The sequence below is a fragment of the Chelmon rostratus genome, chromosome 9 (assembly GCF_017976325.1).
Source record: "Chelmon rostratus isolate fCheRos1 chromosome 9, fCheRos1.pri, whole genome shotgun sequence".
Taxonomy (NCBI): domain Eukaryota; kingdom Metazoa; phylum Chordata; class Actinopteri; order Chaetodontiformes; family Chaetodontidae; genus Chelmon; species Chelmon rostratus.
In genome coordinates this window covers 10,072,163-10,091,918 of record NC_055666.1, presented here as the reverse complement: position 1 = coordinate 10,091,918, position 19,756 = coordinate 10,072,163, and the positions used below count along the sequence as shown (strand labels likewise).

Here is a 19,756-nt window from a genome sequence, read left to right as displayed (position 1 = left end):
TGACTGCTGTCATAGAACAGGGCCAACAGGAGCTGGTTCGGCTCATTTTCCTGGACCAATTGACATCTGGGGGTGATCAATAGTGGAGGGAGCCGGTGATGGTGGAGAGAGAGAGAGAGAGAGAGAGAGAGAGAGAGAGAGAGAGAGAGCAGGAAGGGGGTGGGGGTGGGGGCATGATAGTCTCAGCCGCACTGTGAAGGGGGCCGTCCCTGTTGGTGGAGATCAGCCCGAGAAAGGCCCACCTAGTGATCATTTGAAAATATCTCCCGTTTAGACGCTGGTTTGTCTCGACTGACTGCTCCATCATAAGGGGACACGTTGACGTCTATTTGTAAATAGGTAAGGACTCTTTTTTTCCCCTTGCATTCCTTTATTGCTGTTATTTTTGAAGCATATAGAGGTCACCAACATTTGAGGACCATGCATGTGAGCGTCGTCATTGGAAGGCACTGGCTCGCACCGTGACCACAATTATTTAAAGCCTTTCAGCAACGCATCGTGTAGAAACTGTCGTGATCGCCGTATCGGATCATTATCAGTTTGTGTCTTTAAGGCGGAGACATTCACACAGGCGCGGATGCAAGCGTGAGAAATGGTCGACATCGTAAATGTGGTTTCATTTAAGGCTCGACCCGCAGCATCCAGGATGGGACCGCGAGGGGATGCAGGGATAGGAGCCGAGCTGTTAGCCCGCAGCCCCGGCTGTGTGATCGGACGAACTCATGATTGCATCCACACGATCCCACGTTCAAACGGAGAGGTGTGCAGATACCAGCGCGGATCGTGCCTCCCTTCCCCCAGCAACGATGTGTAGCTCTTGCAATGCATGCCACCTTCTAGTATAAAACGCTACAGTCCGCGAAGAAGGCCTGCGCAGGCACTCCTGTCATCCCGCTGCCGCTGAGAGTAGCATTACAGCGAGCAATAATTAATGAGCGCCTCCACAATTAACCATTTCATTGAAATCTTTGTGCCTTTGAATATTTCATGCGTTGACGAGGATGTGAAAAGGGGCTCGGCATGCATGAGTGATCAGAGGGTTTTTACTACAGCCTGATGGCTGCAGCTGTCAGGATCGACCACAGGAGGCGGTGCCGCCTTCTTTTACCATAATGTGTGCTCTCCTAATACACTCAGATCCACAGAGGTTTGTAGAAATCCATGGAAACATAATAGCTACAGCTGCTTGTTCATAATATGAGGTATGACATGTCATCTGTGCATACCAATAAGGTCAAATTCATTTGTACACAATGACTGACAGCAGTGATGGTCCATCTCTCCACAGTATCTCGGCCAAGATGGATGTGTTTATGAAGGGTTTGTCTAAAGCGAAAGAGGGGATGGCCGTGGCCGCAGAGAAGACCAAGGAAGGAGTTGCGGTGGCAGCTGAAAAGACTAAAGAAGGAGTTATGTTTGTAGGTAAGAGGATCACAAATGTCTGCCCTGCGGTTATTTTACATGCAAATCATACAAGGGCCCAGTGAGACTCCTAACGTCGCTGCTGTATGCAGGAGCAGCAGCAGATCAGCAGGGAGAATATTTCATGATATGGGTCATGCAGCATTCCCGTTTGTCTTGGAACAAATGGTTAAATTATACAATAACTTGCTTTATAAGCAAGACAGCAGACTCCCACTTCACTCATACATGAAAGAACCAGCAGGTTGTATGTGTTGCTTGGTTTTCCAGCTCTTTGTTCACCATCATGACACAGTTAGGTGACAATATTACACCCTCATGGTTTCGTCTGTACAAGTGTTGTCAGTTTATTGGCCTCAGTGTGTGATATAAGTTGAAATGACTGATATTTTAAAGTGTACACCCTGATGACTACTGAGTGAACACACTCCCTTGGTAAATTCAGAGTAGTTTATTATAGCAGCGGTAATTTAGTAAATCAGTCAGCCTGACAGCTGATCAATATCTATGTTCTGCTTATGCAGCCTCATGAAGTATTTAAATAATGAGCACTTTTACCCTCTGTGTCAAAATGAACATCCAGTAATTAGTCGTATGAATATCAGTAGTTTTAAAAAGGACACACTGGGATAAGGAGTTCTTTTGACGTGCATGATGTGATATGAGGCTCTGAATGTCCTTCTGCCCTCTCGCCTGATTTGACTGGGCTACAGGCAGGAGATGGGAACAGGGGTGGGGGTGGGGCAGCAGGATGGTGGGAGCAGCTCTTGCCACATGTCTGTGCATTGGACGGCAGCAGATTGTAAAACAGTCTCAGCCCGCGGTCACCTCCTGGAGACAAACAGACTAAAGGCTTTTGTCCTTTACAGTGCAGCTTCATTTGTAATGGACACCGGTGGAGATAACTGCGCAGATTAGTGCCCCTGTCTCATGATTTGAAAGTGCAATTGTCATGTATGTGCTTTAGATTATTTACCCAATCTATTTTACTTGCTTTAGATCTTTATTTGAATAAACACTTGTGACGTGGAAGGAGACGGACACCTGCAGAAGGTTAGCAAGCAGCTGGGCGAAGGTGCAATCCAAACTGACATTGTGTCAGTCTCGCTGGTCATCTTGTCTTCAAAATGAAACATTAGAAAAGACCAACTGTCACAGTCGTCATATTCCAGTGTTATGCTTCACTTGTGAAGGCAGTGATATGAATAATTTAATTATCTGTGCTGCTGGGCAATAATTCAGGATTGTTCTTTAATGTTGTCAAATCAGTATGAAATAATGCACTTTTAACTTCATGATAACCAAAGCTGACCAGTTCTGTTTCCTGACTAATTAACACCAGTCCCCATAAAGCAAAATTATATCGACCATATTTTAAAGACCCTAATCTCAGTTATGTAGTTTGGTTTTAATATGTCTAGGGCCAAAATTTTAATTTAATTAAATTTTCATTAGCGATTGAACTAAATATTATTTTCTGGATTATTCACTGAATCATTTGGTCTATAAAATGTCAGACAACAATGAAAAATGCTTCCTGAGAGTCTACAGTGTCTTCCTCAGACTGCCTGTTTGCTGCTTGTCGACGGTCTAAACTGGAAGATTTACTGTACACAGTTACATAAGATAAAGAAATGCAGGAAATTCTCACCGTTGAGAGGCTGGAAGGAGGTTGTATTTGGTATTTTTGCTTGAAAAATGTCATGTACCACACTCAGTGTAATGAACATCGCTTCTGTTATTATATTTGATGTGATTTCACGCATTTCACCAACTGTATTTCTATACTGACAAACATCCTCATGCTGTTTGTGATAAATAATTTCTTCCATATTGGCGAGCTCTGCTTGCTAGTCCACAGTTGGTCTGTTAGGGGTGAAACGGGGGGAGGGCTAGATGACTCAAGGGACTCAGAGCTGGACACAGGCCTTGGAACCTGCCAGCCATTACAGATATTTATTTTGTCAGTTGTTGAGCTGTTGTCAGAGGGCCTAAGTTTCCAGTGACACCCCTGCTGGTACGTCTACAGTCACCAGCTTGCACTGTTGAACCGGTGACAGTATGTTTTGGGTGCATGCAAGAGACGTTGGGCTTTCCAGGGGAAGTTGTCAGATATGTCTGCATTTATGTGGAATCCAATTACCCTACATGTTTAGCACCGTGTCCCTGTCACTCATCACCGGAGCCGAACACGTCAGGCTGCAGTCAGAACACGTGCAGGCTCGTCTTCCGTCGTCTCCGTGCTCAGCTCGTCTTGCCTTTTTGCCTGTGGTACACAGAACGGCAAAGGAGCAATTCTGTGGCGTCTCTGTGCTCCTGCGTGCTGCTTGTTGAACATGGTGGTGCCCTAGAAAGCTGCGTATGATTTGCTTGAAGGCCCCTCTTGGAGGAGGGGTAAGAGTGATCTGATAGGTCTGTGGCCCACCTTTTGACAGCTGCTGCTGCTGCAGACCGCCCACCCAGCTGAGCAGAGCAGCCAGTCTGAGTAAGGAAAGAAGCAGAGGCGGAAATGAGAAAACCCTGCTGTACTGGATGGCATTTAATGTCACAGCTAATTCACTCATCTCATTCATAGAGCTTCTATGTGCCCTACGATGACAGGGTGGAGTATTTATACAGCGCTGCTTTAAAAGCAGCATTGTAACTTTTGTTAACCCTTGCAGTCACTACACAATATACTATGACAGCCTCAGTATTTATTGTATCTGCCCCTTTCTACTGTTTTAATACACAATTATCACTAACATTCGTCAAGCCATGGCTGAGTTTAGGTTTAGATATCAAAATAACTTTATATTGTGCATCTTTTTGGCCTCTTTCAAACATTGATACCACTGCAAGTAAAATGGAAAAGAGTCATATCCAACTAGCCTTGTTCTGGTGTTTTTCAGCTGTTTTGTAACCACTAAGGTGACTTAAATGCGCAATATGTAACATTTCTGCATTAAAATGTCTCAGATTGGCTAGACCTGTGTTATATGTCTTGTTGAGTTGTGTACTTACATTATCCTAAATGTTTCCAACTGTGTCAAACACAGAGAAATCTGTAATTTTACTCAAGGCAACGGTTTGATTTGGCCGCCTGTCAGTGGCAACAGGGGAACGACCGAACGAATGTCAGAGTGAGGAAGGAAGCCAGCGAACGCGACTGAACTTAACGTGAATAAAACTTTCATACGCTACCTCGTCTCGTCTTGCCTAACTCACGTCACATAGATATTCATCAGCAGTGGTGACTGTTTGAATATGAAGACAACAACTCCCATGATCCCACGCTACTTCATGACATCATTAAAATCTTTCTTCGTTTCCATTGTTTTGATTGAGAGACCGTTAGTGGAAGAAATTGCACACTGTGCCTTTAATTCTTTTTTTTCTCCATTTTTACTTGATAAGCTTCAAACACATTTTTAATGCTTTTACTTTGTTTCCTTGCAAACAAAATTTTGGAATTTGGTTCTTCTGTAGAACAACAGGCTCTAAAGTACCAAGTCTTTTGCAGGTTTGCTAAATTGTTTCCCTCAGCCGTCATCCATTCGTGCTACTGTACACGTCGTGCAGTCGCTGCACCTGCTTAAATGAATGCATCTCCTTAGATGTGTGCTTTGCTTTGAGGATCAGCTTTTGTAGCGACGGTTCTGTACTTCGTCATTTCGTCTCCTCCTCTGCTTTTAAAGGCCCTGGGGACCAATAAGGCACGTGACTGCTGCACGGTAGAGAGGATGACAAGGCTCGAGCGATCGGGACCAGTGGGCACACAGTAGATTGCCCAAATAGCTCAGTGGAGTATAGTGTAAATGGATGAGATCTGCCAAAGGTCATAGGTCAAAGGTCAGCCGCCAAAGGCAAATTGGTATTACATTTCTTATATGAAACCTATATTGATTGGTTGGGACGGTTCAAAGTTAATTGTGTTAGTTGAATCATGTGGGCAGTTATGAACATAATGCTGTGGTTTGGTATCTTTGAATAAATACAGCTTTTTTGTCTTGCCAGGCTGCTGTAACAATAGTGTTTCATGATTTATGCAGTCAGATAGACGACATTTGACCCATCAAGGCTCAGAAATTGTGCATTTTAACAAAATACAAGGCATGCTAAAATTCCCTTTTGAATGAATGGCAGTAGTGATTCAGTGTTTAGAGTTTCAGGCAAGTGTAAAGTCCTCGGATTTACACACACACAAAAGAAATTCAACTCGACAAAAATTGCAAAATTGATTTACAAACACCTTTTCTAACAAATGTATTTTTTTTGTTAATTCAGGTAACAAGGCCAAAGACAGCGTGGGCACAGGTGAGTCAAACCTGAACATCATCACAGCAGCAAGAAGCTTCCTTTCATTACAGTGACACTTACTCCTGACTGGGAAATGGTACATTCATTATGGTGATGGGGAGGGCTTCTCTAAGTGCTCTTTATGTCCACTAATCAATTGAGACACAACACATCATGTGCAGGCTTTTAATCTGCTGAATCTTCAGCGGTAATGTTACGTGTGTGTGCGTTCATGATGTTTGTGCGTCCCCGCAGTGGCTGAGAAGACCACTGGAGCCGTCGGGAACATCGTCGCAGCCACCGGCCTGGTGAAAAAGGACGAGTTCCCAGCAGACATGAACGTACGTACTCCCTGCTAGCACACATAATGAAGTGCAACATACCGGTTCAGTGTCTTCAGTGTGTTCATGCACACCTACAGTCAACCCTCAGCTGTGAAATCTCATTAGAGGTGATTGATCTGTTGTCCTGAGAAACAGACATTTACAATGCATATGTAAAAGCTTTACATAATATATATCTGTGCTCAGTATTGAATTTCTTTGATGTTGGAGTATATGCACTGCAACCACCTATACTTTCTTATTATAGACTCATCTGGATAATATTTTGTTATGATCATTTAGTCTATAGACATTTTTTTGGTTAGAGAAATGTCATTTTAGTATAGTAATATGAGTACTAGCAGTTTCCAGAGCCCAAAGTGACATAATATTATTACGATTCCAAAAACAAATAATTATAAATAATACAACTAATAAGACACAGAAAAATAGCTGAATAGTTGTTGTTGTTTTTTTTTTATTTTAAACCTTCTCAGGGAGTAGGATTAGATAACGCACAATACAGTGATGGTTTTGCAACTTTACCAAACCCTGCCCTTCTCTTATTCAACATATAGATGCAGCAGAGCAGCAGATATACTAAAATGCAACCCGAAAATGCATTCAGAGATTTCCTTTATTTATTGAAAAATGGTTCCTTAAAGGGGTATTTTTAATATTTAATTTAATATTCCACTTAAACAGTGTTGGAGTACACACTAGCAACTGATACAGCCTGACTTTTAGTCCCTAGTATCAGTCATGCTCCGAAAATGCTGGATCCTACATTTCCCATCATGCATGACGTCATCAGGGTTATTTTTTCAGGCTTCCTCTAGAGCCGCACAAGATATTATACAACTGTTTTTCTGAGAACATGTGACAGAGAGAAAGAAACCTCAGCTCCAGATCCAAGGCTCACTTACAGTTGGCAACTTGCTGGAAGTTGTGTTCATTAAAGTCTGCACAGGACTGTAGCTGAGCCAGATTTGTAAAGCGAGAGTAAACATGGGCTGATGAATCTGCATGTCACTCTGAGACGGAGCCGCTGTCAGCTCTGACTCTTACTGTACTTAAATTTCTCCCACCAGAGGAAACATGGTCATTTTTGAGAAAAAGCTGAACCCGTTTATTTGTGTCTTTAAGTTAAACACAAATCTCAACTCTAGAGTCCGCTTTCCTCAACATTCACGCTGCAAAATGGAAACTGTTAAACTGCTGATTGACAGCACTTCCACAGTTAAAGTAGGGAAAAAATGCACTTTCACTCAGGATTTGTTTTCTGCTTGTTTTATTGAAGGAAGCTTAAAGGTTCCCAGGACAGACAGTGGCTCTGCACTCAGAGCTGCCTTCAGTCTTAAGCAGCTTCAGTTCACAGCCTGTTTCACCGTCCATCTCTGTGGGACTATCAGCTCTCCTCAACACACAGCTGTTCTATTCCTGTGCCCTGAACCCCTGAAGACCTCTGCTAATGTCACCGCTCTATGTCCCCACTCACACCAGTTTGTCCACATTGTGATGATGAGCTGAGCGGTGGAATGTTTTCCAGAAATCAAATAGCCAAGCTAGAAAGTTTGAGTGCTGCACGTTTTATTCACTGACTGTTCGTCTTTCGCTGTCAGCATGTTGACATTTCAGTCTATCTCAGTGAGACAGGGAGGTCCCGGTCCTGTCCTAAGCCTTCATCCCTCAGACTTGGACCCTCTCCACTGACTCACTAATCTAGTAAATCTGAAAGCCTGCTCTAATAGGCTTCTCGAAGGCACTATCTGAGTGCTAAAACTACTCATTTCAACACCCTGGCAACAGGCTGTTAAACTGTTGACATTGTTACGACGTGTGCAGCGCTACGTTTTGTTCAGTTCTAGCTCGTGCTGGGCTGCACGTCCACTGTGTTTAACTGTCGGTGTTTTGAAGAACTCAACAAAATATTTCACTTAGAATACTTAAATTCCTACCCCACTCAAGAATATGTTTCTTCTTCTTGTTCCTGCAGGTGAATGTTTGAGCTACGCTGTGAAGAATGATGTCTGTTTGACAGTAAAAGGCTGTTCTCACATTCACCTGCTGAAAGTTTGCCTGTGCTCATTGAAAACCCAGTTTTAAAGAGGCAGGCCTTTGAGCATGTTGCATTTGTGTCACTGTTTTGTTTTTGTTTTTTTCAAACCGTATCAGAAACACATTATTAGTCAAAGTACGGTGTTTTATAAACATCTTAAAACCTGTCCAGAGGGGATCTTTAAAAAATGTAATTTAACATAATCTGTTTAAGACACTTGTGCTACAAGGTCTGAACGTGAGGCTTCTTTTGTGCTTGAGTCTCTCCTGAATTCAAATGCGTGACCAATCCGTCACAAAACGTATCTTCCTCTTCAGTTATAATCACATAAACAGCCTTATTCATATTCACTTTTTCTCCAGCAATGATCTGCCTGATTAGGTGTGTCTTTGTGGTGGTTCCCCTTTGTGCTGCCTGTAAGGCCATGCTAATCATGTTGGTGGGCTTAAAGCAATAACACCGGCCTGATACGGCACAAAGGATTATGGTCTGTTCTCTGACCTAATTGACTCGATTAGTGCTGGGTTTAAAAATAAATGTGTGGTGACCCACTAGCTTTGTTTTCAGGGCTCGTAGTAGCAGGTGTAGCGATGGTAGAGCGCTGTCCTGTGCTTCAGGAAGCGCTCAGAAGGAGATGCTGTGTGTTTACACCTACTGTGGTTAAGGCTCACAGTGTCAAGATGTCCACTTATTAGATTTTCAGTGTTAACTAAAATACAGGACTGGTGATATTCTATATCTTTCTTGTTGTAATTGAAACCCATGAAAAGACCATCACCACTGAATCAGTCCTACTAACAAGCTTTTTATCCAAAGCCTGAAATGTCTTATTTGTATTTGCCTCCACTGTTGTCCAAAAAAGGTTAAAAACACGTCATTTAGTCACATTGTTGCCTTTGTTGGCAGGTTCCTGTATTGCAATTAGCACAGGCGACTATAGTTTACATTAAATGAACCCACAAGCACCGCCCTGCTGCTGTAAATACTCTGTAGAATGCCAAATGTGTATTGGTTTGTGGCTGAAAGTCATTTTTAAAGATTTATGTCTTTAGATGAAACCGATGTGCTCTGGGATGAGTGCTGCAGACTGGAGGGGTGGAGAGAAGGACTGAGAGGCAGACTAATGCATTGTTGGTTTTCGTTTTTGGTTTTCTTATCTGTTACCGTTATGCTGGAGTCACACAGCTGAGCATCCAGTTCTCAGAACAATAAATAGCCGGAGGACGAGGTTAAGAGTCACAGGCGTGCAGCAGCCCTGTGAGGCTGCACTCAGGCACAGCTGTGTGCGTTTGCGGTAAATGTCAACATCATGTACGTGCTATCATGCTCACAGTGAGAATGCTAACTTATGTTAAACAGGAGTAATGTTAACCATGTGTGGCATCTTAGTTTAGCAAGTTAGCATGCTAACATTTACTAATTAGCCCAAAACACAGTAAACAGCTCTGGCTCTAGTATAATATTGCACAAAATTTGACCTGATAACGCTGCTGTATGAAATACTATTACAATTCATCTTGTGGGGACCATGAATATCTGCACCACATTGCATGGCAATCCATCCAGTAGCTGTTTTCAGTCTGGACCAAAGTGGTGGAAGGACCCACAGACACACCATTATTGCCATCCCTAGCGCTGTGCTGTTAGCATGGCTTAAACCCCACAAGGTCATTGAACAACACTTACCGCTGTTCTGAGGGTATATCTGGGATCCTCTTCAAACAATCTGGATGAACGACTATTCTGTCCCTGTGCATGACAGATGTCCTCGCTCAAACGAGCATTCATATTTTTCTTGCGTTGTGAAAAAAGAAAAAGCAACTAGCATCATAACTGAAGAATCGGGCTAAAAATCTTTTTCTTTTTCTGAAAATCATACGCTTAGCTCTGAGTCTCAGATGTAATGACAATGCATGAGAGGCACAAACCGGGGCAAGGTCTTTTCATGAGAGTTGATGGCAATGAGGAAAATATCAAGTAATGTCAGCCTTATTCTCTAAGTTAAAGTAGGCACAAATATGACTTATATGCTGCAGATCTTTTCCTCATCTTCCTGTCTGTCTCGCCCTCTCTGTCTCTGCAGCCTGAGGAGTATGGGCAGGAGGCCATGGAGGGCCAGGGAGAGGCAATGCTGGAGCCAGAAGGAGAGACATATGATGAGACCCAGCAGGTAATCAGCCTACACGACACAAAGCGCATACATGTCTCAGCGCGTCTCTGGGAGTGGATTGTGAATAGCGTCTTCTATGTTTTGTGTAAAAAAAAGCGGTCAGGGATGAGTCCATTCACTTACAGTAGATGGAGGCTCATTGGTATTCACCACACTTTAGCTGTATTGCATTTCAATAGCACTCCACACTTGCCCTCCACTTCTGTCCCACACAAACACTACAGCTCATGCTGAGGTAATTCTTCTTTATTCTGCAAATGAAAACAGAGGGCTTAACAAGCCAATTGCCACACAGCTAGTACAGTGAATATAGCACCACCTACCTACACTGAGCTTTGGGTGTGTGTGGGTGCGTGCTTGTGTGCGTGCGTGCGTGCTTGTGTGCGTGCGTGGAGGTAGGATGCTAGTCTGACACAGATGGTTATTTTTGGACTGTGGCTGTCAGGGCCGAGACAAAGTGTGCAGAGCCTTTTACTCTGAAAGCAGATTTTAGGTGAGAGTAAATCAAAATATCACACAATGCACATCATTTTGAAAAGACAGTTTTACTAGTATATGTAATGATTTGCAGCACTGCACCAATTATGTTTTTAGAAACCTCGTATATTCTCATGGAATATCAAAATATTCAGAACCAGCTTCAGTTGGAGGAAGATTTAATATGCGATTTAGCATGATCTCTAATAACGTTCAGTTTATTCAGTGCATTTGGTGGGATTTTCTTTTCACTCCCGCTTACGGCCTCCATCAGTGGATTATTGCATTAATCAGTTAAAGGAGTAAAACGGAGATATTCCCTGAGATGCAAATGAAAAGTGAATTTCTCAGGCAGCAGCTTGTATCATCCGTGCCCTCCTCCATCTCTCTCTCCTACTCCTCCGCATCTCTTTCCCCTCCCCCATCCTTTGCTACACCAGCGATGTGTGAGCTCTGTCTGAATGGGTGTGGTGATGACGCTTTCTGCCTCCATGGATTGTGGGTAATGTCAGGGTCTCCCTGCATTGCTGTAAATATGGAGTCTGAGTGCTGCAGAGTGAGCCGAGCCTTCTCAGAGAGGATTTGGAGATAAAAATCCATCTCATCCAGTATCACTCTTGGTTTTGTGGATACGTCACATGGCCTGAGACTGTTGCACATTCCTGGAGGCTGTGTTTTTTTATTTATTTATTTTTTATGATCATGTGCGTGGAGGAGGTGTGTGCAGGGTTACAAGGATGCTGGGAATGTGCTCACGACACGTCCTTGAAGCTGTTGTAGGCTTGTGCTGCCCTCTGCAGGCTGGAGAGGGACACTGAACCAGCAGAGGAGCTTTCCGCTGTGACATCATTATCTTCGGCAGAGAGCGAACACATGCACTCTGTCATACATATTCTTCTTAAAGCGATTTAAGTTGAATTTCATGCTGTGGAGTTGTACTTAAAGTCTTGAATTTAGCTTGGAGCTTCTCTGTGCTGCAGATTTGACCTGCCCGCCTCTTAAAACTGCTTCTTCTTTTCCCAGGAGAGCCAGGACTACGAGCCAGAAGCGTAAAAGCATCAGTCCGAGCCACCATCCAACCAGCAGCACAATAATATTTCTAATAATAAAAAGGACAAATGCTGAAACTATTACAATTATACCCCCGTTGCAAAAAAACACAACAAAAAATCATTCCCACTGAAAAATGTTCTTCCTTCAAGACAAATCTTTTATTATTATATATTGTAAATGTCATGTTATTAATGTAATGTGTTGGGTGTAGGTATTTATTGAGATGTAGGATTTGTCCTCTCTGTCTCATTTCCTTGATTCCCTCCCAATGAAATGAGACCAGAGTCTGGGCTTGTGACTTTGTACTTGTGTGTATCTGTATTTAGAAAAACGTGCAATAGATGTTCATCATCTTCCAATGAGGCATTGGGAGTGGAAAAAATAAATATGTCCGGTTGCAAGCAGATACGGAAACAATAATATCCTCTTAAGTGTCGACAATGCCTGTTTGTGGGTTCTTTATTTTTGCATTTCTTTTCAAAATTTCTTTTGAACATTTTTGAAGTAAGAGTTTTTTACATTGTATCTTTATAGTTGCTTGTGAAATCATTCCAGTAAATTATCTGTTAGAAATGGACAGAGTATACATGTTTGTGTGTGTGCGCGTGTTTGTGTGTACTGAAGATTTTAACAAGTTAAAGTCAGTATATTATGTCTTGAAATCATAATGGTTGTCATATCAATATGTGCTTTAAATTGCAGGACTTGTCAATATAACGGTTTATGTGTTAAGCCAGACATACATTCCTCTGTAAATAAAAAGTAAAAAAAGAAACCATTTGTTAGTGTTGTTTGATCATGATTAGCGTTGATCACTCATTAGGTTTTAAACCTCTTGTAATTCTGTTTTTTCTGCCTGTTGGTCTAAATGAGGCTCTTTTATGCATCGCTCTCACATGTTTCCTTTTTTGCTCACTCTTGTCTGGGGGTTTGATCAGTGGATGTGTAAAATCTGCTGAGCAGGCTCTGGCCCTTGGCAGGACGCTGCCATAGCCGGGATGCCAGTCTGATCGGGCCTCTTTGGGTGGGTTTTGTTTGGGCTAATCCAGCTGGAACGTGCAGGCTCTGTGGTGTCGGGCTCAAACAGAGGGTATTAAACAGCCACTCGCACCGCTGTCGGCTCAGACGGATGTGTGGACGCTGCAGGGACAGAGACAGGAGCCATGGCCTCGTTCAAGAAGTCCTTTGAGAGCCTGAAAGGCACGAGCCACTCGGCTGCGAAAGGAGTCACAGACACTACAGGTACAGAACGACAGCTGTAAGGCGACACAGGGGCGAGAGAAAAGACTTTTACTTTCACAATGATTTGTCTTTCTTGGTTGAAAAAGAACAACTTGATAATAATAACTGCAACAGTTTATTTCTCCTGAAGTCAGTGACTGTAAGTCCCTGTGATGTGTTTTCAGTGCAGGCAGCTCAAGAAGCTGTGCAGCAGGTGGCAGACTCCTCCAAAGAAACGGCCAACGCAGGTAAAGAGCAGACTCCTCTGTCTTTAAAGCGTCATGATGTGACAATAGAAATTTTATTTGGAGCAAGCAGGAGTTAGAGCGCAGACTCAAGCTGTCAGAGGATGATAAAACTTAGCTCCCAAATTGAAGATGAAAGATAAGCTCATAATATGACACTGTCTAAAAACTCACGGCTCAGAGCTGGAAAGTGTGAGGAAGTGGATTTCAAGTGATAATGGACTACAAGCTTTGTTATTTAACTTGTGTAACGCTGTGTCTGATAATGATAACCTAAATATAACATTTATACGCACTAATAAATATGTACTTAGACTCTTAATCAAACTCTTTTTTCAGCCTAATAGTGATGATTTGTTGTTTACTTCCTGAACCTTTCTCTTGTGCTTCACTCTGATTCTTTGAAGCTGCTCAAGAAGCTGGCAGACAGACTCAAGCAGCCATAGGAAAAGCTGCGGACAAGGCCACGGACACCATCAAGGAGTTTGGACAGAAACTGGAGACCAAATGATCCCTGAAAAATGAACAGTTCTAGCTGAAACACTGGAGCCAACTTGTCTGATCATCCTTTGATGAGTAATAACGCAGGGAGGGAAGTATGTTGGCATCAGAAAAAAAAACCCTGAAAAAAAGATATATGTAGTATATATCTCTACACAGCTAACATTCCAAAGGAAATCTTTAAATTGTTTTCTTAATTTTCCCCTCACCTTTTTCCATTTGTGTCTTTATTATAGATTTCATTATATGTGACTATTTTGGGAAAATAAAAACAGAGACCAACTTGTTTCTCAGGGTTTTAAAATGTGATATCCTGCCACACACAGTCGAACTAACGCTGTTCGGAGCTGCGGAGCTGCGGAGCTGCGGAGCTGTGCTGCGGCGCGCGCTCCTCAGCCAATCACCGCCGTCATTATTACCGACACATTGCTGAGAAGATGGCCTTTGGCAGGCTGATGGCTCCTGATGAGAATGTGATCAGAGCTGTCTACCTTGGCCCTCAGCAGCACACCTCCCTCCATCACACTACGCGGTTGCTAGGCAACAGATCTCTGCGGCAGCCAGGGATTGGTGGAGGCCTTTGAATTAATGGTGAGAATACTTCTGTTAGTACACGGTGTTCTGGCCAAGCTGCAGCCCACCGCTACAGTAAAACCAAAAAAGGGAAGATTCTCAAAAATGAGGGAAACATACAGAATAATTTCCTCGGTCCTCCACAATTACTCGAGGCGAGCAGAATTTTGGAGGCTCCAGAGAATTATGTGTGGCGAAGCAGGGAGGATGGAGGGAGGATGGTGTACAAGTGTTTGTTTGTGTGGGAGGCACAGCTCTGCGTCCTCCAGGCTCCTTCAGCTGATATCCCCAGCTCTCTTCAATGCACTTTCATCTGCTGCGTGAAGACTCACATTTTACTAATATTTTGCAAATTTTCTCCACAAAACCTGAGTTTGCATCACTTTCCTGCTGATCCACCTCCACAAAACAAATCCTGGTTTAGGAGAAGCATATTTAATGAACTCTTCAGCCTGCTTTTTACTGCGATTGCACTTTGATTTCTGTGCTCTGAGAGTGCTCAAACTAATGTGGCCTTTACACACACACGCTCACTGCTGTCATATTTAGAAGAGGTGGTGCATTATTAAGAAGAGAAATCCCTCTTCTGCATACTTCACCCTCCCTTCAGAAGCCCTCATCATCTGTAGTGACATGAAAGCTTGTATCTCCAATTCCCTCTAAAACTGATCTCCAGCAATTCACCAATTCACAGGTTTAATCTCTCTGCACACAGCAGCGATTGTGTTGCTATGAGAACCTGGAGTTAATTACTATGATGTACTGATGATTAGAGAGCTGAAAAGAGATTTTGTCATTACATTACCACACACTGCCAGAACCAGACCGTGGTTTCCAGGGAAACTGGAAATGTGAAGCTTTTCAATAGACACAGCCACAGCTTAAAGAGCGAGGGTTGCCTAAGATAGATTCTTCTAGAGACAAACCTGTAGCCACTGCAATCACTATCAATCAACAGAGGAGGCATACGGACAGATGTGGGTCCCGATCAACGGTGAGATTTGCAATGTTTGACCCAAATTTTGGAGCGAGTTATGGAGAGACTTCAGTCTGACTTAGACTGCTGAGGTAAGTCCGACACTTCTGATTTCCTACAATTTGTTTGATCCTGTTTGATTTCATAGTTACAATTTGACAAGTACTCTGGATTTCACTGCATGACTTCAGTTTTATGTGATTATGGAATAAATAGATAGAACTTGAATGTGAAGTATGTGGGTATAATTTTAGTTTAGAAAGATGCAATCTGAGATAGGCCTATAATTAAACTGCAAAATGATCAAAGAAGTCTAATATCTAAAATGCAGTTTAATCATATGTTTAATAATATGTAGGTAAGACATAACAGTGTCTTATAAGTCTAAATAAGCATGAGGATAATTTCCATTGATGTAACTTGGTTGCACGTCAGTGTTTGATACCGATATCATATGACGGAATAATTTTATCTCGAAACCCTTTTTTTTCCCCTCCACTCTTGCTGGGGCTTGTTGTTATAGTTACTGATTACAAATTGCACAAGCAGTGTGTCAGTGCTGTGTTATGCCCCGCAGGTATTCCACCACTTTAATGCAGAGACGAAAATGGGAAGTCTTAAGGACGAGATGAGAGGTCTCAGAGAGGACCACAAGCCCTGCGAGAAGGCAGATGATGGAGAGCGTCCGGGCGGCTCAGAAGGCAGAGCTGTGCCCAAGGGACCTCTGATAAAGGTGAGTCAAGAGTCAACAAGCCAAGGGGACTACCAGCCGGAGAGAGAGGGAGACCAGAATCCAGCATCCAAAGATGGAGCGTTATCAGGAGAGGCTTGTGACGGCGCTGACTCTGTCGGGGTTAAAGACTCTACGCAGACTGTTGCCATCCCTCTGATCCGACAGCCTGAAGCGGATAAAACAACAGCAGCTACACACAACAACACAACAATCTCTAACAAGGTCCTGACTGATGGAGAGCCAGATGGTGAAATTCAGCGGGAAACGTCCAAGGATAAAAACGTGGCTCATGACGGAGAAAAGGAGCCAGAAACTGAGAATGTCTTGGTGCCTGTCCCAGCAACTCCAGGCCCATCCGATCCACGTTCCCCAGCTCCTGCTGGCCAGCACCACATGCGTACACAGGTCAGCCTGGAGGTGGCCCAGTGCTGCTCTGCAGCCACCAGCCCCATGACGCCTCCGGAGGGCGACCATTCCTTCTTCTTCCCGAGCTCTTTTGGGAGATCCGGAGCTGTGGGTGCCGACACTAAAGACGCTGGGCTACAGGTGGGTCAGCAGGTGGAGTTCTGCTCTGTTGCCACATCCCCCATGACCCCAAAGACGCCATACACCACAGCATTCCCAGAACTTATCGGGAGAGAGACAGTGCAGAAGGAGGAGGAGGTGAGAAAGAGCGAGGGGCAGAGGCAGGGTGGCCAACAAGAGAGCTTCTCTGCGACAAGGAGTCCAGCAGAGGCTGAGTCACAGGTAACTGGAGCCACATCAAAGGAGCCGAGTGAGGAGAGCTCTGCCAGCTGCCCTGCTGCTGGGTCAACAGCTTCACAAGTGACTCTGGAGGACAGTAATCAGCAATGCAAGCAGCAGAGGATGGGGAGTATGGATCAGGACATCACAATCCTGGTGACCCACTGTGACAACAACGAGGAGGAAGAGGAAGAGTCACCTTTTTATCCCACAGAGCCAGAGGTGGTCAAAACAGATGAACGCAAAGAGCTCGGAGAAAGCAACAGCGACATGAAGAGGGAGGATGGAAAGGAAAACATCACAGAAACTGTTGCTCCTGGTCGTGCACAGGACACCTCAAACACAAACCCGCCACAAAATAAAACCGAAGAGGCCTCTGTTTCTACTCAAGACCAAGCAAAAACTGATGTGACATGTGCAAAGTCAGAGGCCAAAGAAAACAACGGCGCGCGTGAAGAGCCGAGAGATGTTTCCGCGACAAAGCCTCCTGTCCCTGAATCTCCAGCTCCCTTCGGCTGCCACAACATCCGCACGCAGGTGAGCCTGGAGGTGGTGCAGTGTCAGTCTGTGGCTACCAGCCCCATGACCCCTCCTGAGGGGGACCACGCCTTCTACTTCCCCAGCTCCTTCGGGAGGTGTGCAGCTGTGGGTGCAGAGACTAAAGACGCAGAGCTGCAGGTGGGCCAACAGGTGGAGTTTCGCTCCGTCGCTACAGCACCTATGACCCCGAGGACGCCCACCACCACGGCTTTTCCTGAGATCAGGAAGGAAGCCAGCATCGGGGAGAAGATAGTAGAGGAGGACGAGGATATAAAGGAGCAGGTGGGGGAGGACAAACAGGAAGTAGTTCAAGAGGAGGAGAAAGTAGAGACGAAGATGGAAGCAGCTGAAGAGGACACAAAAGAGGCAAGAAACTGCAAGGAGAAATGTGAGGAGCCGGTGCAGGAGGTGAGCTGGGACGAGAAGGGGATGACATGGGAGGTGTACGGGGCCGTGGTGGAGGTGACGGTGCTGGGCTCGGCCATCCAGAAACACCTGGAGAAGCAGGTGAAGAAGAGGCAGCCCTCCATGCCTCCCCCTCCTCCGCTCAACCCCTCAGCCGTGCCTCCCTCCTCAGAGTCCAGCCAGGGGGGTTCTGGTAAGGGCCGGGTGGGGAAGAGGGGGGAGCAGGACGGGGAGGTGAGCCGACGCAGGAGGAACCCCTTCCGTCTGATGATGAAGAACATGCAGCAGCCTCACTGCTGCTCCAAAGCTCACACCACTGAGTGACATAAGAATGGAAAAAGACAGCTGCCTGGAGAAAAACACCCTGTGCTGGAAAATCACACGTCTGATACACGGCTGTGATACAGGTTCATTCACCGATTCACTTCAGCGTGACATTCTCTGGAAGTGTGAAACATACGAGACAACAAAAGCACAAATGCATTAATATACAACTCCGATGATGGAGCATTGACCACGGAGAATCAGCCATTCAAGATGGGCTTTTTGTCTTTTTGTTCTTGGAGTTTCACAGGCTGATATATCAGTGTCATCGTGAGCTCCTCTCCTTCAGCGTGTCTCACCCAGACCATTCAAATGTCCATGAGTCATTTTAGCCGTTGATGCTTCTTTTTTTTTAAGTGCACCACAGACAATACGAAGCCATGTTGTTGCTTCTGCTGGATGCTGAACACAGCCTCAGCTGACGACAGCAGAGTGACACTTTCTGACGCGGATTTACGACCTCGCGGTCTGCCGCTTCAACCTGGAGGTCATTTTGTTTGGAACGTATGGAAGTTAAAATTGGCCTGAATGTTGCCCTGATCAGTGTATAAGAGGAGTCCTTATTACGAGTGCAGGCTTTTCTGTGTGTTATATTCTGCTTTTACATTTGGCACAACGTTTTGACTTGTTTGTGTTGTGAACCGTAGAAAAATGTACTGATGACGAGCACAATCATGATCATTTGAGGAAAGTAATAACTCCTGATATGAGGGTATTTCTAATCATCACTACTGTATTTTAATGCCATTATTAGTGATTCAGTTTCTTCTCTATGTGATGAATCTTATTTCAGATGTGTTTTAACTCAGCAGTTGTTGTGTTGGTGGTGTTGGTGTTCATACATTGACTTCATAAAGGTGGGCTTAAACCTTCATTTGCAGAGATTGATTTTATTTGCAGATTGCACTTGTGATACATTCATTTAGATGTCTCTAAAAAATTAACTAATCTTTTTCGTCTGCTGCTTGTAGGAAATCGCGCTGCATGAGGCTTTATTTCAGCAACATTTTCAAAAATGATCTCAGACCCAAAGCAAATTAAACATGCATAACATCAAACCTGTTGACTGACGTGCAAACATAAAGACGGTTTTCATGGTTGACATTATGCAATGTTTTTGTTTCCTTTTTTTGAGATTTTCTTTCCAGTAGCATCAGCTGCGACACAACTGTGCATTGTTTGTTGACATAACTTAATACAGTTTATTTCAAAGTAAATTAGTTTTTAAGCCATTGTTTAATATATTAACAAAAATAAAGTGATTCACATGCGCAACAAACAGTTGTTTTATTTGTTTTCCCATTGCTTCTGTTCCATTTTTCATTGTCTAAGGTTTATGTAAAGACAGTTTTAAATTAAGAGAGTTTGAGACACAAGCTTTCTTGCCCAGAGTTAGATGAGAAGGTTTACACCACTCTCATGTCTTCGCACTAAATATGAAGCCATAGCCAGCGGGCAATTAGCCTAACTTAGCGTAAAGACAGGAAACAGGGGAAAGGAGTTGCACTCTGTCCACAGTGTTATATGTTTTTGTACAGACTAAAGCTGCTAGCTGTGTTTCCTATCTTAATGTTAAAGTTAGCCCCTCTGGCAGTAGCTTCTAATGACAGTTGCATCAATCTTCTCATCTGACTCAAGAAGGCAAATAAGCGCATTTCCTATAAAGCCATACAAGCATAAGCATATTTTAAGAGTCAAATAATTTGTTGGAC

General features: G+C 43.9%; 2 protein-coding genes across 2 annotated transcripts; both read left to right on the top strand.

Moving 5' to 3' along the window:
* Positions 1–209: 209 nt before the first annotated feature.
* sncb (synuclein, beta) lies at positions 210–12,496 on the top strand. Its single transcript, XM_041944546.1, has 6 exons — positions 210–339; positions 1,289–1,422; positions 5,689–5,718; positions 5,956–6,041; positions 10,166–10,252; positions 11,753–12,496. The coding sequence occupies exons 2-6, from the start codon at positions 1,302–1,304 to the stop codon at positions 11,780–11,782; spliced, it is 354 nt and encodes a 117-aa protein (XP_041800480.1). The 5' UTR covers positions 210–339; positions 1,289–1,301; the 3' UTR covers positions 11,783–12,496.
* A 3,409-nt stretch (positions 12,497–15,905) lies between these two features.
* On the top strand, positions 15,906–18,044 carry LOC121612022 (G protein-regulated inducer of neurite outgrowth 1). The gene has a single exon (XM_041944768.1). The coding sequence runs from the start codon at positions 15,906–15,908 to the stop codon at positions 18,042–18,044; it is 2,139 nt and encodes a 712-aa protein (XP_041800702.1).
* The last annotated feature ends 1,712 nt before the right edge of the window (positions 18,045–19,756 follow it).